Source organism: Ailuropoda melanoleuca, chromosome 13, assembly GCF_002007445.2.
Source record: "Ailuropoda melanoleuca isolate Jingjing chromosome 13, ASM200744v2, whole genome shotgun sequence".
Classification (NCBI taxonomy): Eukaryota; Metazoa; Chordata; class Mammalia; order Carnivora; family Ursidae; genus Ailuropoda; species Ailuropoda melanoleuca.
In genome coordinates this window covers 73,084,158-73,108,451 of record NC_048230.1, presented here as the reverse complement: position 1 = coordinate 73,108,451, position 24,294 = coordinate 73,084,158, and the positions used below count along the sequence as shown (strand labels likewise).

At 43.8% G+C, this 24,294-nt stretch overlaps 1 protein-coding gene across 6 annotated transcripts in view; it reads left to right on the top strand.

The window, feature by feature from the left end:
* LOC100464540 (signal-regulatory protein beta-1) overlaps nucleotides 1-24,294 on the top strand; it is a 49,860-nt gene that overhangs the window by 20,431 nt on the left and 5,135 nt on the right. For 4 of the 6 annotated variants that reach the window (XM_019793828.2, XM_019793827.2, XM_011218019.3 and 1 more), the window contains exons 1-6: nucleotides 7,044-7,136; nucleotides 7,220-7,436; nucleotides 15,062-15,115; nucleotides 16,646-16,999; nucleotides 19,509-19,829; nucleotides 20,413-20,742. In XM_019793828.2, coding sequence (XP_019649387.2) covers nucleotides 7,059-7,136; nucleotides 7,220-7,436; nucleotides 15,062-15,115; nucleotides 16,646-16,999; nucleotides 19,509-19,829; nucleotides 20,413-20,742 — 1,354 coding nt within the window. In that variant the 5' untranslated portion in view covers nucleotides 7,044-7,058. Of the gene's footprint in view, nucleotides 1-7,043; nucleotides 7,137-7,219; nucleotides 7,437-15,061; nucleotides 15,116-16,645; nucleotides 17,000-19,508; nucleotides 19,830-20,412; nucleotides 20,743-24,294 lie in introns of those variants that run through there. The other 2 variants (XM_011218020.3, XM_034640214.1) reach the window with 2 other exon arrangements.

Here is a 24,294-nt window from a genome sequence, read left to right as displayed (position 1 = left end):
CCTACAGTGACAGTGTCCCAGTCTTCACCCTCCTTGGACTTGGTGGCCATTACCTGCCACATGCAGAGATTCCATCCACAGAGTGTGCATCCCACCTGGAGAGAGAAGTGTCCTACGTTCAAGGGAGTCAAGCAAGTCACATCCAAGCAAAATAGCGATGGGACCTACACCTTGGAAAGCTTGCATTTGGTGAATGTTTTGGGGCAGGGATCTGAGCAGGTCCTCACCTGTAGGGTGCAGCATGAGGCACAACCTCCCATCCAGGCCAACCTCATACTGTCCACAGAAGCCCATGGCACATATAAGCCCACTGGAAGCTCAGGTAAGCTCATCTCTACTGCTCTGAGCTACTGGTCAGCCTTGTCTCCTGAGTGGAGTGAAGTATTTAAACTCACAGAGTCCCATCTGCTGTCTCCTTCCACCTATTGGTAGGTCCAGAGATGCCTGTCCTTATCTTTGTGGCTTTCCTTCTGGGCTTCAAGGTGCTGCTGGTGATGAGTTCCATAGTCACCTACATCTGCAGGTGGTAGAACTGTAACAGATGAGTTGAGGGCAGGCCTTAGTACATAGGGAGAGAGGTCACGGTCACAATCATAGGCTGACCACTAGAGTCCAAGGTGAGCCCGCTATCTCACATAGCACATACCAGGCAGATGCAGCCTCAAGAAAAGGCTGAAAGCAGTCTTGTTTTCTGTAAATGTCTGTTGGAGATCTCAGAAGCTTCCAGCTCTCATGCATCCTGCAATGCCCTGGGGTTTGGAGGTTTTTCAGTGAAGTCCCTTGGAATCCTGGGTGGGGGTCCAAGGTGTAGAGGTGGGATGGAGTTCAAAGCTTTGAGCTCCAAACTCCAAAGAGTGTCCCCATATACTATTATAGATGTCAAATATCATAGGACTTATTTTTGGAATAAATAAGAAAAGTAAAGCTAAACTCTACTAACTAACGGAGCCAAGGAGGGACTGGAAGGCTTTAACTAGTGGCAAAGATGATCGTGAGTGTGGGAGAGTTCAGAACGCAGACAGAGGGGCTGGGCTGTAGTGAGTAGGGGGTCTTTTTTCTGATTTGCACCATGAATCTAATCTTGAGAATGCCTGCCACATAGTAGGTGTTCAAGAAGTATTTGGGGAATTAATACAAGAATGAGTGAATGAATGAATTAATGAATGAATGACTTTTTCCCCGAGTGCTCCTACATGCTCTGTAATACATTGCCTCCCGCCCTGTCCAAGAGGCTCACATGGGGGGAGAAGCTACCGCCCCCACTTCTACCCTGAACATCCTCTCTTCCTCACACTCCCTGATGTTCCTTCTCTCTGAGCTTCAGAGCTGAGTCAAGGGATGGACTTTGGTCTGAGGGACCCAGGGATGTCTGGACCCTGAATGCATTGATCTTCAACCTGGCCCTGCCTCAGCCCAAAAGAGAATCAAGTGGGTCAAGAAAACCCAGTTGGTGGTTGTGGTGCCCGGGTGGCTCAGTCAGTTAAACGTCTGCCTTTGGCTCAGGTCATGATCCCAGGGTCCTGGGAATGAGCCCCGTTTCAGGCTCCTTTCTCAGCGGAGAACCTGCTTCTCCCTCTCCCTCTGCTGTTCCCCCTTCTTGTGCTCTCTCTTTCTGTCAAATAAATAAATAAAATCTTTAAATTAAAAAAAAAACAAAAAACAAGGTTTCCATTCTGCTCCTGATCAGGAACAACCCTTACTTTTCAGAGCACATTTTACTTTTATTTTATTTTTATTTTTTGCAAGTTAATTCCAGTATAGCTAAGATAGTGTTATATTAGTTTCAGGCGTAGAATATAATGATTCAACAATTGTATACATTACTCAGTGCTCATCCTGACAGGTGTGCTCTTAATCCCTTTCACCAACCAGCGATCCCCACACCCACCTTCCTCTGGTGACCATCAGTTTGTTCTCTATAGTTAAGAGTCTGTTTTTTGGTTTGACTCCTTTCTTTCCCTTTGTTCATTTGTTTTGTTTCTTCAATTCCACATATAAGTGAAATCAGATGGTATTTGTCTTTCTCTGAGTGACTTATTTTGCTTAGCATTATACTCTCTAGTTCTACCCATGTTGTTGCAAATGNCCCACTTCTACCCTGAACATCCTCTCTTCCTCACACTCCCTGATGTTCCTTCTCTCTGAGCTTCAGAGCTGAGTCAAGGGATGGACTTTGGTCTGAGGGACCCAGGGATGTCTGGACCCTGAATGCATTGATCTTCAACCTGGCCCTGCCTCAGCCCAAAAGAGAATCAAGTGGGTCAAGAAAACCCAGTTGGTGGTTGTGGTGCCCGGGTGGCTCAGTCAGTTAAACGTCTGCCTTTGGCTCAGGTCATGATCCCAGGGTCCTGGGAATGAGCCCCGTTTCAGGCTCCTTTCTCAGCGGAGAACCTGCTTCTCCCTCTCCCTCTGCTGTTCCCCCTGCTTGTGCTCTCTCTTTCTGTCAAATAAATAAATAAAATCTTTAAATTAAAAAAAAAAACAAGGTTTCCATTCTGCTCCTGATCAGGAACAACCCTTACTTTTCAGAGCACATTTTACTTTTATTTTATTTTTATTTTTTGCAAGTTAATTCCAGTATAGCTAAGATAGTGTTATATTAGTTTCAGGCGTAGAATATAATGATTCAACAATTGTATACATTACTCAGTGCTCATCCTGACAGGTGTGCTCTTAATCCCTTTCACCAACCAGCGATCCCCACACCCACCTTCCTCTGGTGACCATCAGTTTGTTCTCTATAGTTAAGAGTCTGTTTTTTGGTTTGACTCCTTTCTTTCCCTTTGTTCATTTGTTTTGTTTCTTCAATTCCACATATAAGTGAAATCAGATGGTATTTGTCTTTCTCTGAGTGACTTATTTTGCTTAGCATTATACTCTCTAGTTCTACCCATGTTGTTGCAAATGGCAAGATTTCATTCTTCTTTATGGCTGAATATATTCCATTATACATATACCACATCTTCTTTATCCATTCACCTATTGATGGACTCTTGGGCTGCTTCCATAATCTGGAAGAGCACATTTTACTCTTATACAGAGCTTCCCCAAGTATGATTTTATTTTAACACCTACACATTTTGAAGTCACTACATGAAATAAGCGTTTTTTGGTTCTGAAATATCTAAAAAATCCTTGGTCCTACAATCCTATCTTTGCAAAATATTAATAATAATTTTGCCCTTATGGTCTTCTGTTTCTTTTAAAAACACTATCCTCAATTTGGAGTTTATCATGCTCAAATTTGATTTTATAATTTAATAATGTATTATAAATCCTTAACCAATTTATATTTTATATAAATGCTGTTATACTGCATACAGCGTTCTGGAACTTTTATTTTGTATGCTCAACACAGTGCATGGTATTTTCTCATGCTGATATACATAGTTCAATTTTATCAGTTTTCCACAGTTCTACAGCTTTCTATTATAAGCATATCCTACAACTTAAGTATTTTTCTCAGGATGGTAGGAAAGCTCTACCTGCTGTTTGGGTAATACAGCTTTGCACTGAGCACTTTTCTCTCTGTTTCCTTGGGCACACGTGCTAGACTCCTTCTAGCTCCTCTGCCATGGGCCACAGAGCAGGAGTGTAGTATCATTTGGGAGCTTTTGTAATACAAAAAAAAAAGGTTTTAAATTTTTCATGAAGTTTCGCTCTTTCCATATACCTTTGACCTAGATCTATTTTTCTGAGCTGTGTGTGTGTTGTGTGTGTGTGTGTGTGTGTGTGTGTGTGTGAGATAAATGGTAGGGATCTTTTATTTTTTCTCCCATTGGGAAAAATTATCCAGTTCCCACTGATCTGGACAGCCGCCTTTGCCATATAGCAAACCACTCCATTAATGTGTGATTCTTTTTATGGCGTCTTATTGCCATGTAGCTACTTGTCTATCTGTCAAAACTACCCTATCCTGTAAGTCACGGTGATGAGAGTACAGCACAGGGGACTACAGTCAACAGAACTGGAATCACGTTGTATGGTGACAAAGGGTGATTACACTTACTGTGGTCTGAGTACTGCAGAATGCATATAAATTTTAAATTACTATGCTGTGGATGTAAAACTAATATAGCACCGTGTGTCAACTTTAATAATAAAAAAAATTTTTTTTATTTTAAAGCATGAAAAAAAAAGAGAAATAGACCCATACATAATATGTATTTGGCCAAGTGATTTTTGAAAAAGTTCCCAGAGTAATTCAATGTGGAAAGGATCGGATTCTCAACAAATGGTGTTGAAACAATTACATACTCATATGTAAAAGAAGAAGCAGCAGCAGAACCAAAACGAGAAGAAGAATCTTGACTGTTTCCTTATAACAGACGCAAAGTTTAATATTGTCGTAAAATAATGTTACCTTACAGCAATATTATTGTACATTTTACACCAAAATATCAAAAAAAATTATATGATCAGATGGATCACAGACCTAAATTTAGGACCTTAAGCTGTAAAGCTTCTAGAAGAGACCATAGGAAAAAAACAAAATAAAATCTTTATATTCTTTGGTTCATAGAGACTTTTATTTTTTATTATTATTAATTTTAAAATTATTAATTTTTTACTTTTTATTAAATATACTGTATTATTAGTTTCAGAGGCAGGATTTAGTGATTCATCAGTTGCATATAACACCCGATGCTGATTTTATCAAGTGCCTTCCTTAATGCCCATCACCCAGTTACCCCATCCCCCCACTCACCTCCCCTCCAGCAACCCTCAGTTTGTTTCCCATAGTTTAGGGTCTCCCTCTCTGTTTTCATCCTATTTTATTTTTTCTTCCCTTTCCCTATGTTCCCTATGTTCATCTGTTTTAGTTCTTAAATTCCACATATGAGAATCATATTTTTTATGTGCATAGAAGATTTTACCAGAACTCCATTGAAGAACATATACCAGCAGCAACGAGAGTTTTGCTGATGCAAAATATATTTGTTTTTTTAAACTGCTCTGTCTTAATTAGAACAGCTTTATAATAAGTTTCAATACCTCTTTTGCGCTAAACTTCCCACCTCGGACCTGTTGCTCAAAACTACTATGGCTCTCCTTGGCCCAGATGCATTTTAGAATCACTTTGTCAACTTTCATTAAAAACCCTTTTACAATTATAATTTGACTGCATTGGTTATATATTCATGTGGGCAAATTGACATCTTTCCGATATGAGTTTTGACACTCACAGATATGAGATGTTTTAGGTTTTCTTTCTTTTTTTTTTTTGAGACTTTATTTATTTATTTGTCAGAGAGAGAGAGAACAGAAGGTAGAGGGAGAAGCAGGCTCCTCGCTGAGCAGGGAGCCCAACGCGGGACTCGATCCCCAGACCCCAGGATCACGACCTGAGCCGAAGGCAGACACCTAACAGACGGAGCCACCCAGGCGTCCCTTGGGTTTTCTTTGATGGCTTTCAGCTCACCAGTTCACAGGGCTTTTTGGTCCCATGGTAGTCTCATACATCCCTACTGAGAGCTATCCTTAATACTTTCTAGTTTATGGAATCTTTAAATACTATTATTACTGTTTGCCATGGGTTTGGGACTACTGTATATGAATGTAATTGAGTTTTGAACATCAGTCTTATTCCAGCAAGCTTATCCCACTCGGACTAGTGCTCATCGCATGGACATTCTCTTCTGTGTAACTCTTACAACATCAATCAACTCACCTACATTAGTTTTTACCCACATTAAAGTTACATATGCACAAGCTTCAATGGGCAAAGAGTTCTATACCTTCTGTATATGAAAACTGGAGTCTCCCGACCTCCCACTATTCTCCACCTCCCAGAGGCAACCATTTGCCACACTTAATTGATTTCTAACTGCATCCTCTAGATGTTCCAGACAGATCTCATCTAGCATCTTATATTATCACTTCTTGAACACATCCATAGGCATTATTCACTGACTTCTCACTCCGGATGGTGGGGATACAATGCTCTGTCACCCCAGACCCCACACTACATGTGCACACTTCTACCCCACCACCTTAATATTTTGATTTTAACTAATGTCATAGTCAGTGTCCACATTACAATGACAAGGACATTGTGTTTTATAGCTCAATCTTGTAACATTCCCAGCTTTTGTTTGCGTCCATCTGCTGGCGTGGAGTTTGGGTAACCACCACCATATCCAGGGTACAGAACAGTATCACAGCCGCAGAGCTTCCCTTGCGCTCGCCTCTCGTAGTGACGGCCGGCCCCACCACCCAAACGCCTAGCCCATGCTGATCTGTTCTCTACAACTTCGAGAATGTTGTGTAAGTGGAGTCACACGGTATGACATATTTTGAGATTGATTTTGTTCACTGCACATAATGCCTTTGGAAACTGACAAGCTGTGCACATGTAGGTAAGTTACTCCTTTTTCTTACTGAGTAGTATTTCCCGGTACGAACGCACCACAGTTCGTTCAACCATTCACTTATCACTGGACATTTTGGGCGCTTCCAGGGTGTTGGCACAGCAAAGAAAGCTGATCTACACATTCACACCAGGTTTTTGTGAGGCTGTAGTCTTCATTACACTCAGATGAATGTCTGGGAGTGTGATTTTGGGGACACAGAACCCACTTCCTCTCCTGAAAGAATGGAGGAAATGATGCTTTTTGTTGGAGGCAAGCACATAAACAACTTCTTTTTTTTTTAAGATTTTATTTCTTTTTTAAGTAATCTCTACACCGAATTTGGGGCTTGAACCCACAACCCTGATCTAAAGAGTCACACAATCACTGACTGAGCCAGCCAGGCGCCCCAAACACTTACTACTTCTGAGGGCCACGCTGCACTGTGCACTTGGGCAAAGTTTTACCCTTTCCATCAATAAAGGGTCAGAAAAGGAAGTCATTTCTGGAGCAGACCTCATTCAGTCCCAAGGTTTTGCAGGCCCTGGCGTACCTGTTCTTTCTTCCAGCTGAGTAGCTCTCGGTGGAGGCTGGTGCAGAATGAGGCCACAAGCCAGCCACCTCCGAGTGTCCTGGGCTCAGGAGTTTGGGACAAAGCCCCCAACTGCAGATACTTCTTGGCCTGGGCCTTCCAAGTGGAGAATCACCATGAACCTCCAGATGGGGGAAGGGACCCAGGGCAGAGAGCAGAGGCCCCAGGTGGGCAGGAAGCTTCGTTTCTGCTGGGTATGTTCACTCTCTGAAACCTAGGAAGAGGCCCTCCCCGCCATGTGAGGCCTTCTCTGCCTGACTTCTGTTTCACAATCCAGAAGCAGATTGCTGCCTCACAGCCATGTCACTCCATCATAGATGCTTCCTCTTCTAACCCAGGAGGGGCGGGCTCTTCCTCCCCACAGAACAGACGCCCCATCTCCCCAGCACACATCTGCACAGAGCAGGGTCCTCAGGCCTCCACAATGTCGGCCCCTGACTCCAGAACCTGCCTTCCTCCTTACCTGCTGCTGGCTCTGCTGTTGGGACTCACAGGTGAGCATTGCCTTGGAGGGGACTCCCCATTCCCTGCCTCCTCACCTTCTCCCTGCCCCTGGACATAAACTCAGGTGTGCTACCCAGACTTGCCACAGAAGGCCAAGGGCAGGGTGTCATCTGAGAGCATGAAATCAGGGATCTGAGCATTTCCTCTATGAATCCGTCACCTGCAGCTAGTTACCAGGGGTGTCCAAACAGACAATGTTCCGATTAGTAACAACGACAACTTTATGCGAATTAATTAATCTAATCTTCACAGCACCAGCCTATTAGCTATGACTGGACTCCGGATTGCAGATGGGGAAACTGAGGCAGAGAGAGCACCCAGCCTAGAGTCACTTACCTAAGTCAATGGAGCAGCTGGGATTCATGTCCAGGCCACTCAGCTCCACAGTTCACCCTGTTAACCATGTTATGCTGCTTGGCTCCTCCGTGGAGGCTAATTGCAGAAACATCAGAAAACACAGAGAGGCAAACAGAAGAAGAGCCATCACTCATCCCACTCAGAGGTCTCCAGGGTTCCACTTGTGCTGGCTGTACTCCCAAACTCTTGTTAATGATGTCTTGGGTGTTTCCTATGTGCCAAATGTTTACTGAAATTTAACATGTATTATAATTTCATTTAATCCTCAAAACTATTTGTATACTAGCATGCTAAGCCACACTTTATATAGACTTGTGAATGCACTTGTGTGTGTGTGTGTGTGTGTGTGTGTGTATGCATATGAGTGGGCGTGAGGAAGGGTACACACCCCAGGCATGCACACACACGCGATCATTGAAAATGATTTTCATATTGTTCTCTTCACATCAGGTCCCGTCTACCCGAGATGCACATTGAACAGATATCTGATTCCCTGTCTCTCAGCTACTCACCCTCTTTTTTAATTCTCTAAACTTATTGCTCACCCCCCACCACGCTCTTATGACAAGCCAACTTCTCTCTTGGTAAAATGAGTAGAACTTTGTGCATTACTACCCTGGAGATCCCCCTCCATGCTGGGTCGGGATGGGGAGGGAAGAAGGGGATCAGAGATGTGGAGACTCCTGCCTGTACGATCTGCATCTATAATTCCATCCACATTTGTATACCCTGACCCCAATCATCGAGCACCAGCTGACAGCTCCATACCTCAGGAAATCTCCTAAGTAGTCACTTGCCAATTCCTTGAACACTCGCCATGTCCCACACACACCCAGACATGCCTACATCTGTACAGATGAGACAAAGTAGTTGCCCTTACGGAAGTTTTATCAGAGTGGAGGAAAGGACAGGAAACAATGGACATAATAAATCAGTACATAACATAGAATACAGAAAGGGATGAGTGTTAAGAAAAAAACATGACAGTACAGCCGGATACGATGATGAGAGAACTTTCAGGGTAGGACGCATTTAAACCTTCAGGGAAGGCATCTCTGGAAATGGACATTTGAGCAAAGACTGTAAGAAAGTGGGAGAGTGAGCCATGTGATTTTCTGGGGGAAGAGCCCTCCTGAACAGCATGGGAACAGCATGAGAGCAGAATTCTCCTGCTCTGTTCTAGTATTTGGACTTTTCTAAAAAAAAAAGATTTTATTTGTTTGAGAGAACAAGAGAGAGGACAAGTGGGAGGGGGACGGGCAGAGGGAGAGGGAGAAGCAGACTCCCCACTGAGCAGGGAGACTGACACAGGACTTGATCCCAGGACCCTGAGATCATGACCTGAGCTGAAGGCAGGTGCTTAACCAACTGAGCCACCCAGGTGCCCCCAAAGATTTGGGCTTTTACTCTGAGTGAAATGGTTGCCCTTGCAAGGTTTTGAAGACAGAAGTCACATGATGTGACATGAATTTTAAATTATTCTAGCGTTTGGTTGAGAACAGACGGCCACAGGGCATAAAAAGAAGCAACTAGAGCCTCAAGAGCTCACTGCCTTCATGCAGACAGTGAAAAGCACTTTTAACCAAGATAGCAGCCAGGAGAGAAAGGGGAAAGAGGTCAGATTGTGGGTGCATGCAGAGGGGAGCCAACAGGATTTCCCAATGCATAGGATTGGGGTGGGAAAGAAAGGCTCCATGAGAGACTACAGACTTGGACCCCGGACTCCAGGGAAACAATCTGAGGGTTTCAGAGGGGAGGCAGGTGGGGGGATGGGCTACCCGGTGATGGGTATTAAGGACGGCATGTATTGCATGGAGCACTGGGTGTTATAAGCCATAATGAATCATGGAACACTACGTCAAAAACTAATGACGTACTGTATGGTGGCTAACATAACATACAAATTTTTTTTAAAAAGGCTCTAAGGGCTTGGGACCACAGCATCGGGGAGAATAAGAGATGTACAAGGATGTATGGGAAACTGGGCAGTTCAGTTTGAGACATGTTAACTGTGAGAGGTTTTGTTTTATTTTGTTTTGTTTTAGAGATTTCTATTTACGAAAAATGTTGAGTGGCTGGTTGTACACAAAAATTGGAGTTTAGCGGCAAGGCCTGGGCCAGAGATGAACTATGAGGATTACAGATACACAGATGGCAGAGTTTTCATCTTTCCCTGGCTCCTCTTGACCCTCTGATCCCTCTTCCCTCTTCCATCCCATATTCCCTCCATGTCTCCCTCCAAGATGCATTCCTATTTCTTCCCATTATTGTTTAGCAGTTCAGCTTCCCAACCCCAAGCTTCTCCAGACACACACCAAAGTTCCTGATGTTCTTGGCACACGCAAGCCCTGCCCGTAACAGCACGTGCCCTCCTTAAGGGGCATGTTTGGTTGCAAATACTGCTATGTGCATGGGTTTTCCCAGCTCACACGCTGCAAGAATAAACCACAGATTTTCTCCCCGAGGGGGCAGCTAAGAGAAATAGAAAAGAACACTGAGCCCATGTGTGCTGCACCAGCAGTCTGCTCCTCTGATTTATATCCCTGCCTGGTTTGTAGGACACTTCAAGTAAGAAGGAATGATTCTGTATTTCTCGGTGTCTCCAGGGACTGGCTAGTCACTGAGGCAGGGAAATCCAAATGCAAAGTCTTGCACCTGTGGTTAAATGATTTCCTGAAGGTAACTCGTGTCCCTTCAATGAATAACTCATTGTCCAGACAGAGAACCACCCACAATTCTTTTCAGAACACGAGTCTGGAGCCTCCTGGTACCCTTACTTGGTTACTCCCATGGTTCTATCTCCCCATTCAAGGACAGGTTTCTCAAATCTACCAGCCCCTGGAACAATACATTTTCTCTTTTCCCTCGATCCATTTAGTCCAATCAAAGGCTCTACATGGGGCCATTACCTTCTTTGAGTACATAATTCTTACTGTGCTAAAATATGCGTAACATAAAATCAGTCATCTCTAAGGATACAATACAGTGGCCTTAAATACATTCACAATGTTGTGAAACCAACACCACTGTACATTTCAGGGACATTTTTTGACATCCTAAGCAGACACCCTGCACCCATTAAACAAGAATTCCCCATTCCTTCTTCTCCCATGGCCACTGGCAATCTCTATTCCAGTTTTTTTTTTAAGATTTTATTTCTTTATTTGAGAGAGAAAAAGCATGAGCAGGGGGGACAGAGAGAGGGAGAGGGATAAGCAGTTTCCCCCCTGAGCAGGGAGCCCAACATGGGGCTCAATCCCAGGACCCTGGGATCATGACCTGAGTGGAAGGCAGATGCTTAACCAACTGAGCCACCCAGGCTCCCTATTCTACTTTGTTCTATCTGTGAATTTGTCTCTTCTAGCTACTTCATATAAGTGGAATCATATATCTGTCCTTTTGTATCTGGATTATTTCACTTAGGATTTTTTTTTTTAGTTTCATTCACATTATAGAATATATCAGATTGTCGTGGCTTATTAAGGCTGAATAATATTCCATTGCATATATCTATATACAACATTTGTTTATCCATTCATCTATTGATGGAAATGAATTTTTTTCTGTTACCTTTTGGTTATCATGAATAATGCTGCTATGAACATTGATGTACAATTATCTCAGTACCTTCCACTAATTTGAGGGGTATTTACCTAAGAATAGAATTGTTGAGTCATATGGTAAATTATATATAATTAAATTTTAGAGAAAATACCACTGTTTCCACAGTGGCTGCATCATTTTATATTCTTACCAACAATGTCCAAGAACTTCAATTTATCCACAACTTACTCAACACTTATTTTCTGATTTTTTTTGTATTGTATTTCGTTTTGTTTTGTTTTTGATAAAAGCCATTCTAAGGGATGAAGGGGTATCTCACTGTGATTTTGATTTTCATTTTTCTAATAACTAGTGATGTTCAACATCTTTTCATGTGCTTTCTCACTATCTGAATATTTCCTGTGGACAAATGTCTATTCTAGTCCTTGGTCCATTTTTTAACCCGGCTTTTTGTTATTTTCTTGTCGAATTGTAGGAGTTCTTTATATATGCTGTTAATAATCCTTTCTGAGAGATATGCTTTGCAAATATTTTCTCCCATTCTATGAGTTGTCTTTTCACTTGGTATTGCCCTCTGCTGCACAGAAGTCTTTAATTTTGATGAAGTCCAATTTCTATCTTTTTTATTTTGTTATGTGTGCTCTTGGTGTGATGTCCAAGAAATCATTGCCAAATCCAATATCATGAGCTTTGCCTAGAGTTTTTTTTTCTCAGAATTTTATAGTTTGACTTTGACATTTAGGTCCCTTCATCCAATCTGAGTTCATTTTTCTATATAGAGTGAGAGTTCAACTTCATTCTTTGCATGTAGATATCCGGTTTTCCCAGCATCCTATGTTGAAAAGACTGTTCTTTCCCCCCATTGAAAGGTGTTAGCACTTTTGCTGAAAATCCTTTGACCTTATATGTGAGGCTTTATTGCTAGGCTCTCTATTCTATTGTCAGTACCACAGTACTCTAAGTATTATACTTGGTAGTAGGTTTTCAAATCAAGAAGTGTGAATTCTCCAACTATGTTCTTTCCAAGATTATTTGGTGATTTTGGGTTCCTTGAGATTGCATACGAATTTTTAAATGGGCTTTTCTATTTCTTTTATTATTAAGATTTTATTTATTTATTTGACAGAGAGAGACAGCCAGCGAGAGAAGGAACACAAGCGGGGGGAGTGGGAGAGGAAGAAGCAGGCTCCCAGTGGAGGAGCCTGATGCAGGGCTCGATCCCAGAACGCCAGGATCATGCCCTGAGCCGAAGGCAGATGCTTAACGACTGAGCCACCCAGACGCCCCGGCTTTTCTATTTCTTAAAAAAAAAAATGCCCTGGGGATTTTGGAAGTGCTTGCATTGAACTCTAGATCACTTTAGGTAGTATTGACAACTCAACAATATGAAATCCAATCCACGAATGGGGAATGTTTTCCCATTTATTTATGTCTTCTTTCATTTCTTTCAGCAATGTTTTGCACTTTCCAGTGTACAAGTCTTTCATTTCCATGCAAAAATTTACTCCTAAGTATTTTATACTTTTTATGTTAGTGTAAGTGGAATTCTTTGCTGAATTTCCTTTTTGAGCTGTTCATCACAACTGTGTAGAAATGCACCTGATTTTGACTGTTGAATTTGTAGAACATAAATTAACTGAATTTATAACTCTAACAGTTTACTTTTATGTATGAAATCTTTAGGATTGCTACCCATGAAATCATGTCATGTGCAAAGAGAGGTAGTTTTACTTATTCCTTTGCAACTTGAGTGCTATTTATTTATTGTTTCTTGACTAATTGCATTTTCTAGAATTTCCAGTATTTTGTTGAATAGAAGTGGTGGAAGTGGACTTCCTTGCCTTGTTCCTGATCTTAGAGAAAAAACTCTCAAACTTTCATCATCAAAGATGATGTTAGCTATAGGCTTTTCGTATATGACTTTCTCATTTTGTGTAAGTTTCCATCTATTCCTAGTTTAATGATTGTTTTTATCATGAAAAACATTGACTTTTGTCAAGTGATTTTTCTACATCAAATTAGATGATCTTGGTAATTTTTTTCTTCATTCTATCAATGTGGCCTATTACACTGCCTGATTTTCATATGGTGAATCATTCTTGCATTCCAGGAAGAAATCCCACTTAGTCATTGTGTATAATTCTTTTAATATGCTGTGGAGTTTGGTTGGCTGATGTTTTGTTGAGCATTGTTGCATCAGTATTCAGACAAGATACTGGTGTGTAGTTTTCTTGTAGTGTCTTTGTTGGCTTTGGTATCAGAATAATGCTGCCCTAGGATGAGTCTCAGAATGACTCAAAATGACTCAGGAGTCTTCCGTACTCTAATTTTTTGGAATTGTTGGAAGAGGATTAGTGTTAGCTTTTCTTTAAAAGTTTGGAAGGAGGGGCGCCTGGGTGGCTCAGTCGTTAAGCATCTGCCTTCGGCTCAGATCATGATCCCAGGGTCCCGGGATCAAGCCCCACATTGGGCTCCCTGCTCAGTGGGAAGCCTGCTTCTCCCTCTCCCCCTCCTACTCCCCCAGCTTGTGCTCTTTTGCTGTCTCTCTGTCAAATAAATAAATCGTTAAAAAAAAAAGTTTGGAAAGATAGTACCTGGGTGGCTCAGTCGGCATCCGACTCTTGATTTTGGCTGATCTCAGGGTTGTGGGCTAGAACCCCAAGTCAGGCTCCATGCTCAGCGCAGAGTTGGCTTGTCCCTCTCCCTCAGCTTCCCCCCCCACACACTCTCTCTCCCTCCTCTCTCTCTCTCTGTCTCTCTCTAAAACAAATAAATGAAATCCTTAAAAAAAAAGTTTTAAGAATTCACCAGTGAAGCTACATGGTCCTGGACTTTTCTTTGTTGGGAAATTTTTGATTATTGATTCAATTACCTTACTAGTGATATTCTATTCAGATTTTCTATGTCTTCATGATTCAGTCTTGGTAAATTGTGTGTGTCTAGAAATTTGCCCATTTAATCTAGGTTATTCAATTTATTGGTGTGTAATTGTTTGAGGTACACTTTTAGAATCCCCTTTATTGCTATAAAATGGTTAGAAATATCTTTCTCTTATTTCTGATTTTAATCAAGTCTTCTCTCTCTCTCTTTTTTTCTGTTAGTCAATTTAGCTAAAGTTTTGTCAACTATATTGCTGTTGTTGCTGTTGTTTTTGAAGAACTACTCTTGGGCTTTTTTATTTTCTCCCTCATTTTTCTATTAATATTTTATTTTATTTTTTTAATTATTATGTTATGTTAGTCACCATACAGTACATCATTAGTTTTTGATGTAGTGTTCCGTGATTCATTGTTTATTAACATTTTATTTAACTCTATACTAGTCCTTTTTATTTCCTTCATTCTGCTAGCTTTGAGATTGGGATTTATTTTTCTCTTCTTTTTCTGATTTCTTAATGTGTATAGTTATTAATACATTTGTGACCTTTCTTTAATGTAGGCATTACAGCTATAAATTTAACTCTAGCACTGCTTTCACTCCAGGTTGTAGATCTGGGCATGTTGTGTTTCCATTTTCATTCAAGTCAAGGTGTTCTCTAATTTCCCCTGTGATTCTTTCTTGGCCCTTTTGATTTTTTAAGTGTGTTGTTTTATATCAATATATTTGAGAATATTCAATTTCTTCTGTTATTGATTTCTAGTTTAATTTCACAAACTCTTTCACTAGTTCACTTCTTCAATATTTCTTCTTCCAGATTCCAGTAAGTTGCCTGCTCAATCAGCCTCTGTGACGATGGCCCAAACAAAGGGTTTGTTTGTTTGTTTGTTTGTTTGTTTGTTTGTTTGACAGCAACTGGTTTCTGTAACAGTCCAGGGAGACATGTGGTCAACAGAACAATGCTCCCCCCCAAAAGGGGTCCATATCCTAATACCCAGAACCTGTGAACAGTTTTCTTTTATATAGCAAAAGACATTTTGCAAAAATGGTTAACTTAAGTCTCTTGATCTGAGGAGATAATCCTAGATTATCAAAGTGGTCTCAATATAGTCCCAAGAATCCTTAAAAGAAGGACCAAGAAAGTCAAAGTTTGTCCCAACATGGACGGGACTGGAGGAGATAATGTTAAGCAAAATAAGTCAAGCAGAGAAAGACAATTATCATATGGTTTCTCTCATCTATGGAACATAAGAAGGAGGAAGATCGGTAGGAGAAGAAAGGGAAGAAGAAGGGGGGGTAAACAGAGGGGGAATGAACCATGAGACTATGGACTCTGGGAAACAAACTGAGGGCTTCAGAGGGGAGGGGGGTGGGGGAATGGGATAGGCTGGTGATGGGTATTAAGGAGGGCACGTATTGCATGGTGCACTTGGTGTTATACGCAAGTAATGAATCATGGAATTTTACATCAAAAACTAGGGATGTACTGTATGGTACATCTAACATCTAACATAATATAATAAAAAATATTATTAAAAAAAGAAAAGTATAAGTGACAATAGAGGTGAGAATTTGGAGTGATACAAAGATGCAAACCATGAGAAAAGGAATGCCAGTAGTTTCTAGAATTTGGAAAGGCAAGGAACAGACCTCCAGAAGAAATGCAGCTTGGCTGACCCTTAGTCTTAGCACAGTGACAGCAACTTTGGATTCCTGATCCAGAATTATAAAATAGTACATTTATGCAGTTTTCAGGCACTACGTTTTAAATGATTTGTTACAGCAGCATTTAGAAACTGATACAATATGATTGCAATATGGGGGGAAAAGAATCCTAGAGATTTGAAACAATGTTTTACTTCTCATTTAAACTACCCATTCATTGCGTCGGAAGCTCTGTCATCACAGTCACTCAAGCATCCAGACTGATCAACAGACCCAGCATGTCCATGTGCATGTGGAAGAGGGAATTGATCCACAGAGGTTCTTGAAATTAAATGCACAGCCCAGAAAACACATCCTCCCTTCAGCTCACACACAGTGGTCTAAAGAAGTCTCAGGGTCCCACTGAATGCAAGGGTCCAGAGAGTGCAACACGCCATGAGGCCAGAAAGTGGACAACCAGAAACACTTGGTGAAACACGACACTTCAGAAAGGCTGAGGCACTCGGACCTGCTGAGTGACACATCACGGAGTCTCTCTGTGTCTCAGTTTCCTCATTTGTGATGGGGTCTCAGGTTACAGGCTCATGGGGAGGGCTGCATGGCGCGTCCATGCGACGTGCTGAGCTCCAGGCCGTTCACGGTGCACACTCCATCAATGAGCTGTTGTGGATAAACACTTGAGGGAATGTACAGGATCACATCAGGAGCAATAAATGCCGGCTCTGTTTCCCTCCAGGTGTGGCAGGCGAGCCAGAGCTGCAGGTGATCCAGCCTGACAACTCCGTGTCTGTCGCAGCCGGACAGACAGCCACTCTGCGCTGCACCGTGACCTACATGCTCCCCATTGGGCCGGTTGAGTGGTTCCGGGGGGCAGGGCCAGCCCGGGAGTCAATCTTCAATTTCAAAGGAGGCCACTACCCCCGAGTAACAAATACTTCAGACGCCACAAAGAGAAACAACACGGACTTTTCCATCCGCATCAGTGACATCACCCCAGCAGACACGGGAGCCTACTACTGTGTGAAGTTCCAGAGAGGCACCCCTGATGTGGAGTTGAAGTCTGGACCAGGCACCCAGGTCACCGTGAGCGGTGAGTATGATGTGGGCCTCTGCCATCCCTTGGTTTTGACAATCGGCCAATAAGAATGCCCTTCATTGTCTGACAGCTAGGAATCAGGTGTTGTGGTGGTGGGAGTCCCTGACTTGAGCCCCTTCCACAGATCAGGGAAGTTGAGGCTTGGAAAGGTCATGCTATTTGCTCAAGGCTCCATGGCTGTAAAACGGTGGGAAAATCTAGAACTCCTATCTGCAGACTCCATTGCTCTTGCCTTTTCCAATCCTGACCAGCCCTCTGGTCCAGGGATGAGAGACTGAAAGTCTGAGTGGCTTTCCCAGTCTTAAGGCCAGACTTCAGCCTTGCCTCCAGAGAACACTCTCTTCCATGTGGCCAGTCTTCTCTTGACTCAGCACTTACTGAGCACCTGCTGTATGCAGGCTTTGTTTCAGATGCTGTGGAGCAGCAGGGAACAAAACAGGCAAAGTCTCCTCTCTCATGAAGCTGACATTCCCTTCCCTTACCATGGAGGAATACACTTAGGGCAGGGAGGTGGGACAAGGTCTTTCTTTCAGCTTCAGAAAAATCACAGTGAGAAGAGGCATAGGCTCACTGTTTACTGACACCCAGGCAGGAGAAGATGCCAAAAGTTGGGCATTTGTTGTGGGTCCAACCAGAAAAGCTTCATGCAATTCAGGGACTGATTTGCATAATAGTGGGTGAGTCTCCCCACAGCACCTGGACATAGGCAAGAAGGTGGCTTTATCCTGATTGTGCAGATATTACAGAAGTTCCCATGGTATTTCCCTTGCCTGGAGCCACAGCTGGTACGTGGCCTCCTAGGAGACCGCTCCTTCCTCTTCCCCAAGCTGCCTACCTAGGTGATGCCCTGGATGGGAATGGACAGAGACGGAGGGGCTGGGGCAGGGAGCAGGCCAGACCCTGTGTCTTCATTGTGGCAGGTGCTCCTCTTACCAGAGGTAGCAAGGAGGAGCCGCCGCTGCCCTTTTACAGATGAGGACACTGAGGCTCAGGGGACCTGATCTAACCAGGCAGAGGAGCCAAGATGACCCCAAGCCTCTGGACTTACAGCCCTGCTCTCTGCATACTCACTGTGCTGGTCAAAATGGAGAAAGTGCTGACTTTCTCCTTGAAAATCTTGTATTGTTCTCTTTTTCAGCAGTAAGCATTTTAAAAAGTTATGAGAGAAGGTGGAGCTGTTTTGCACCCCCTGATCTGACAGATACACAGTCCTCTTGTGAAGTGTTGAGCTTGCTCCTGGAGGACACGGCTGCACACATATAAGGGCATCAAGAGTTTCCCCATTGTGCGATGTTGCTCCTTCACTGAGCAGCCTGGGGCAATGACCTGGACAGAGCAGAGGGGGCCCCCCGCAAACCCAGCAACACAGGGCACCCCATTCCTGGCTCTGAAGACTGGGCATGCTGCGGAGGCACTTCCTGGAGGGTGTCTCGGCTCCGTGAACTAGAGTTCATATTCTAGACTCAGCTGTGGGGACCCCACATCTTCCCTCTGTTGCTACAGGACCAGCAGCTCTGGGCACCCAGAAGGACCCTCCCTCTAACTGCTTGCAGTGGAGAATCTCTGAGGGAAAAGGAGGGTAGTGGTTACTGTCGGGCTGGAGAAAGTGGGACCCTTGCTCTGTTGTGGATGAAACAGCTGGAGGCCACAAAAGTCCCTCTGGGATACAATGAGGGGTGAGGAACAGCACCTTTGTAACTGGACCAAAGTAGGTCGGCTCCTTGGTGAGGTATAGACAGAGACTACCAAGGGGGAGTTCCCTCACAACGTTGTCTTTATTTGTACAGATAAGGAGATCTTGGGGAATAATTTCCAAAGCATGACCCCAAACAGGGGCAAGCAAGCTCCATTTCTGAGGGCTTTGGATGAATATTCAGAGGGAGATCTCAACATTATAATGAGGCAGGGGTTACTGTCAACCACATTCTGAGTTATCCCCTCCTTTCCATCTGCATTTTCAGTGATAAATTCCAAGCAGAACTGCTTGTATTCCCTCACTTGCCCCTCATCGCAACCAAGGAAGGAGACATGCCTGCTGTCCCATGTCACACAGGAGGAGCCACGCTGTGCCACGGCCACGCCTCCTGTGGGCTGCCCAGGCTGGTTCTGGCTTCCATGGGGGTCCCACTCCGTCCCTGCTTCCCCTGCACGGACTGCTGCACACACTCTCTGACCCCAGTGAGGTTTGCAGGGAGGTGTCTAGGATGGTTGATGCCAAGAGTGAGACCCATCAGAAATGTCGTTCCTGTATCCAGATTGGTGGCAAGTCACCTGGCAGACAAGAGAAGGGGGACCTTGAACTCGGGTCTGGAGCTCCATCTGGGCCCTGCCCACGACTCAGAGTTCAGCTCTGGAACCTGGGGTCCTCCTCTGTGCAATGAGGAGATGACACCTCCCTCCCCACACTATCCGAAGGGCGGAGGGTTCTCCATGGTGTCACACACGTGTCCTTACTGCTGATGACCACAGTCATGCTTACTGATCATAAATGCTCCTCTTCTAGCCAAACCCTCTCCCCCCGTGGTGTCGGGCCCCGCGGCCAGGGCCTCGCCTGAGCAGACAGTGAGCTTCACCTGCGAGTCCCACGGCTTCTCCCCCAGAAGCATCACCCTGAGATGGTTCAAAAACGGGAATGAGCTGGCAGCCTCCCAGACCACCGTGGATGCAGAGGGACACAGCGCTTCCTACAACATCTCTAGCACGACCAGGCTGGTGCTGGCCCCGGGGGACGTTCGCTCCCAGGTCATCTGTGAGGTGACCCACGTGACCCTGCAGGGGGGCCCTCCTCTCCGTGGGACTGCCAACTTGTCTGAGGTCCTCCGAGGTAGATGTCCCTCACCCCAGCCCAAGCCCGGGTCGGCCCCCAAGTCTCCGGGCCTGCCCCCCCTCACTCTGCTCCAGGCCTTCCACTGCCTGGGGTTGACATCTGACAAACCCTCCCAGTCACCCTGCACCTAGATGTACCATCATCCCCTACTGTTTTCATGGCAGCTGCGGGGTGAACACCTACCGTGTGCCAAGCACTGTGCTGGGTGGTTAATTTATTTTACCATAGCAATTCCAACTATTGAGCACCTGCTGTAATCCAAGCCACCGTATGCTTGGTGATGTCATTTATTTTGCTAGTTATTCTATTCCAACTGCATACCACGGGCTGAGTATCTTGATTTCACTCATTCTTAGCCTAATAGGAGCTACCAATCCTTGAGCACCTACTCTGTGCTGGGCACTGTGCTTAGGTGTTTCATTCATATGCAAACACTACCCTCAGTGTTTGAGCACCAGCTGCATACCTAGCACTGTTCTGGGTGATTCCCTTGCTGTGTGGTGGGAGCTAGGTTCTCGAGCCCCTCCCCTGTGATCTGTCTGTTCCATAAGGTTAGGGCTTCTGCTCCATGCTCTTTCAGTTCCTCCCACCTTGGTGGTTTACCAGCAATGCATTGCAGAAGACCAAGTGAAGGTCACTTGCCACGCAAAGAAGTTCTACCCCCAGCACCTGCAGCTGATGTGGTTGGAGAATGGAAACATGTCTCGAACAGAAACAGCCTCAAGCATCATGGAGAACAAGGATGGGACCTTTAACTGGATGAGCTGGCTCCTGGTGAATTTATCTGCCCACACAGAGGAGATGGTGCTCACCTGCAAGGTGAAGCATGATGGCCAGTGGGTGGTCACCAAAAGCCATATACTGGAGACCTCTGCCCACCAAAAAGGCCAGTGCACAGGTGGAAACTCTGGTGAGGCTTGTGCCACATGATCTGGCATTTAAATTTTATCTTTTCTTTTTTTTATGTGGAAAGTAGTAATTCACGCTTATAACAGAATAATCCAGAAGTCTAAAGATACAAACTAGAATTTTCTAATTTCTAGAAGTTTCTATTTTCCCTTCTCCCAAAACCCACACTCCAACATGATCATGGTAAGATTTGGTATTTATATTTATAGATCTTTTGACATAAATATGCATGAAAGAAAGAAAGAAAGAAAGAAAGAAAGAAAGAAAGAAAGAAAGAAAAAAAGAAAGAAAGAAAGAAAAGGAGGGAGATGATCTTGTTGTTAGGGTCCTGTCTCCGGCTTCTTCACGTGACAGTGATTATGTCACCACGCCAGACCAGCCAACCCCTCTTCTTGTTCTTTCTCACCTGGGTGTGGTCTTTATCCCTTGTAGATCTTTTCATCATCCTCCCAGCAAATATCTCTTAAAACTAGAAGTATCCAGAAGTTGCATCAGTGTGTCCACTAACGACTTAGTCATGGATACACATCCAGTTGCAAATGGAGTCCACACTTCTGTGGTCATGTGATTAATGACATTGATTTTTCTGCAAAACCAATATAATTACACACTTCATAAAATTAACAATAATTCCCTCATATTATCTAAAATGGAATATATATTCAGATTTCCCAAAACTTCTACTATAACTTTATTTTGTGCACCTAACTTCATTTTAATTAATCTGTAAATGCTTGAAAGAATTTTCCTGTGAAACACCTGGGCCTCCACAATTCTTTTGTTGATCTGAAAATAATCTGAATAGCTGGGGCTACTCAAATTCTTCATTTCATATTGGATGCTCATGGCAAGCTGTGCTTTTGAGGAATTTGGTCCATTTTCTCTGAGTTGTCAAATTTCTGCCCATAGAGCTGCTCATACTATTACCTTGTTATCCTTGATGTCTGTAGGGTCTGTAGTGATATCCCGTTTCGTTCTTCATATTGGAAATGTGTCATTTCTCATAGTGTTTGTTGCCAGAAATACTAAAATTATTTCAATTTTATCCATCTTTTCAAAGAATCCACTTTTGTTTCAGCAATTTTCTCCAGTTTCTCTTTTCTATTTTATTGCCTTTTCTTCTCTTTTTCCCCCCAGCTTCTGCTTGATTTCTGTTTATTTTGCTCCTCCACATTTTTTGAAATGAGAACTAAGATTATTGATACTAGATTTTTCTCTGTTTGAATGACACACCTGGGCCTCCATCTGTGCCTGGGGACACAGGAGTATGGAGTCAGGCTTCCTGGTGCTGTGTTCTTCCTCCAGTTCACAATCACCTAGCCCACCTGGCTTCCTCTTCCATGTTTCAGAGTCCTCCTATGCTTGGACCTTAAGTGATTTACAGGGATCAGGGTCATACTGAATTAGGACAGCAGAGAGAGATGAGTCCACACCATCTCATCTGGATCACCTAGGGTTTGGTTTTTAGTCTTTGGTCTTGCACTAGGGCTCAAACTATGGCTATTACTTCTGGTGCTTTCAGTGTGCCTGTACTAGTAAGCTTGCTAGTGCCTTAAGGCTGAAAATGAGTATTAGGGTTGTCTGGGTTGGAAGGCTGGAGCCAAGAGTAAGATGTCTATGTGATAACTGCTGTACCAGGATGCCACCTGCCCTGGACGTCCCAAGACTCCAGCCACTGCCATCCTGGGTCCAATGGGTGTGGTGTAATGATGTTCATCTTTTTGTTCATGTTTATGGTATTGAGGTATTTCACAATGCTTCTAGCTTAATGGACCTCCCTTCTCTCAGTATAGCATAACCCGGTATGTTACTTGGGCTTGGGGCTGGTTGATTGGTTTGGACAGTGGGAAAGAGGTTCAGAGTCCTCTGATCTTTCTGGTTCTTCTTTCAGGACCCCAAGTTTGCCTCCCTCATTTTTCCTTCTTCTCTTCACCAATTTTGAAACAGCACCTCTTCCTTCTTTGTTTACATTTCCCCCTGAAGTTATGCATTTTAAATTGTGCCTGACCCTTTTATTCACATCTGTCCTTTCAAAATGTCCATGCCTCCCTGTATGAGGTTTTTATTGCTGCTGTAATAATTAGCACACACTTAATAGCTTAAAACAACACACATTCATTATCTCCAATTTCTAGAGGCCGAAAGTCTAAAATAGGGTGGCAGGAGAACGTTCCTTCTGGGGGCTCTGGTGGAGAGTCTGTGTCCTTGCTGTTCCAACTCCTAGAAGGAGCCCCACTCCTCTGCCAAGGCCCCTGCATGCACTGACCTCTGCTGCAGTCATCACAACTTTTGCTCCCACTCTCCTGCTCCCTCCCTCACTTGTAAGGGTCTCTATGATAAAGTTGGCTCCAATTCCCATAGTCCAAGATAATTAACTGCTCAAGACCCTAGCTAATTACCATGCAGTTGCTCTTGAAGTGTAAGATATCATATTCACAGACCTGGGGACTCTGGGTCAACCTTCTTAGGTCAGGCATACTTTGAAATCCCTTCCTATGATCTGTATCCTGACCACAGGACACATTTCCAATATTTTCTAATTTAAGCTGGATTTAATATTGCTGGTGGGATTTCCAAATAGTTCTCAGGCTCCTTGGCTACCTGCCCTTGTCTGTTTCTCCTGCCCTTTCCTGTGGCGGACGAAGGTGGGAGGGCAATGACATAGAAAATTATGCATTTGAATTTCATGATTTTTCTCTTTTGTCTCCCAGAGACTTTGCAGTTTGGGCATTGCTCTTCAAGGACTACTGAGAGCCAGTGTTCCATAGAATATGCTGTATTTTTATTGTTTTTTTTTCCCTTTGGTTTGAAAGGCTGTATTTGGAGATGAGTAGCTAAGCTGTTGCCTTGTCCTCACCAGCCAACTAGCACCTGTGGGCTTTGAATGCCTTGGCTCCAGTGTCCCGATCCCACATCTCAGTATCTATCTCCCATATTTCCCATCACAACCCTATTTTGGCAGGAAAGATGCCCTGAAGCTAAGAATTCAAATCTCTCTGTAGAGCTGATGCTCTGATGATTATATTGGACCCAATTATGTCCTCAAGCTTTTTCTGCCCTTCGCTCTAGGAGGTAACAGTCTACAATGTTGCCTGGAAGTCCTCTGACATTCACAAAGAGCTTTTCATGTGTGATCAATTGGTCTTCACATTGTATTGTCTTTCTGTGAAGGACTGATGCCCAGCAATAGCCACCCAACCTGTGGTTCTTATAATGATCAACTCATTACCAAATGTCAGGGTAGTCCCCTCTTCTGCTTACACCAGCCCAGGTCACCACAGTGAGGTTTCAGCAATGACAGTAGCAGGGCAAACTGGCACCCACCCTGCTCTACCTTCCGTCAGGGCTAGGGACTTCTTGCCCAGCCTGCTGATAGAGACCCATGTCCAACTGTGCCCATTAGAGCTGGCAATCCAGATCCCTCCCAGACAAACTCTATGTGTCAGCGGACCTGGGAAGCAGACTCTAAGATGATATGAGAAGAGAGAAAGCTCACTGTGGAGTGCTGCCAGTCCACGTTTGTGAGAAAGGGAAGGAGGCAGGACTGGTAAGG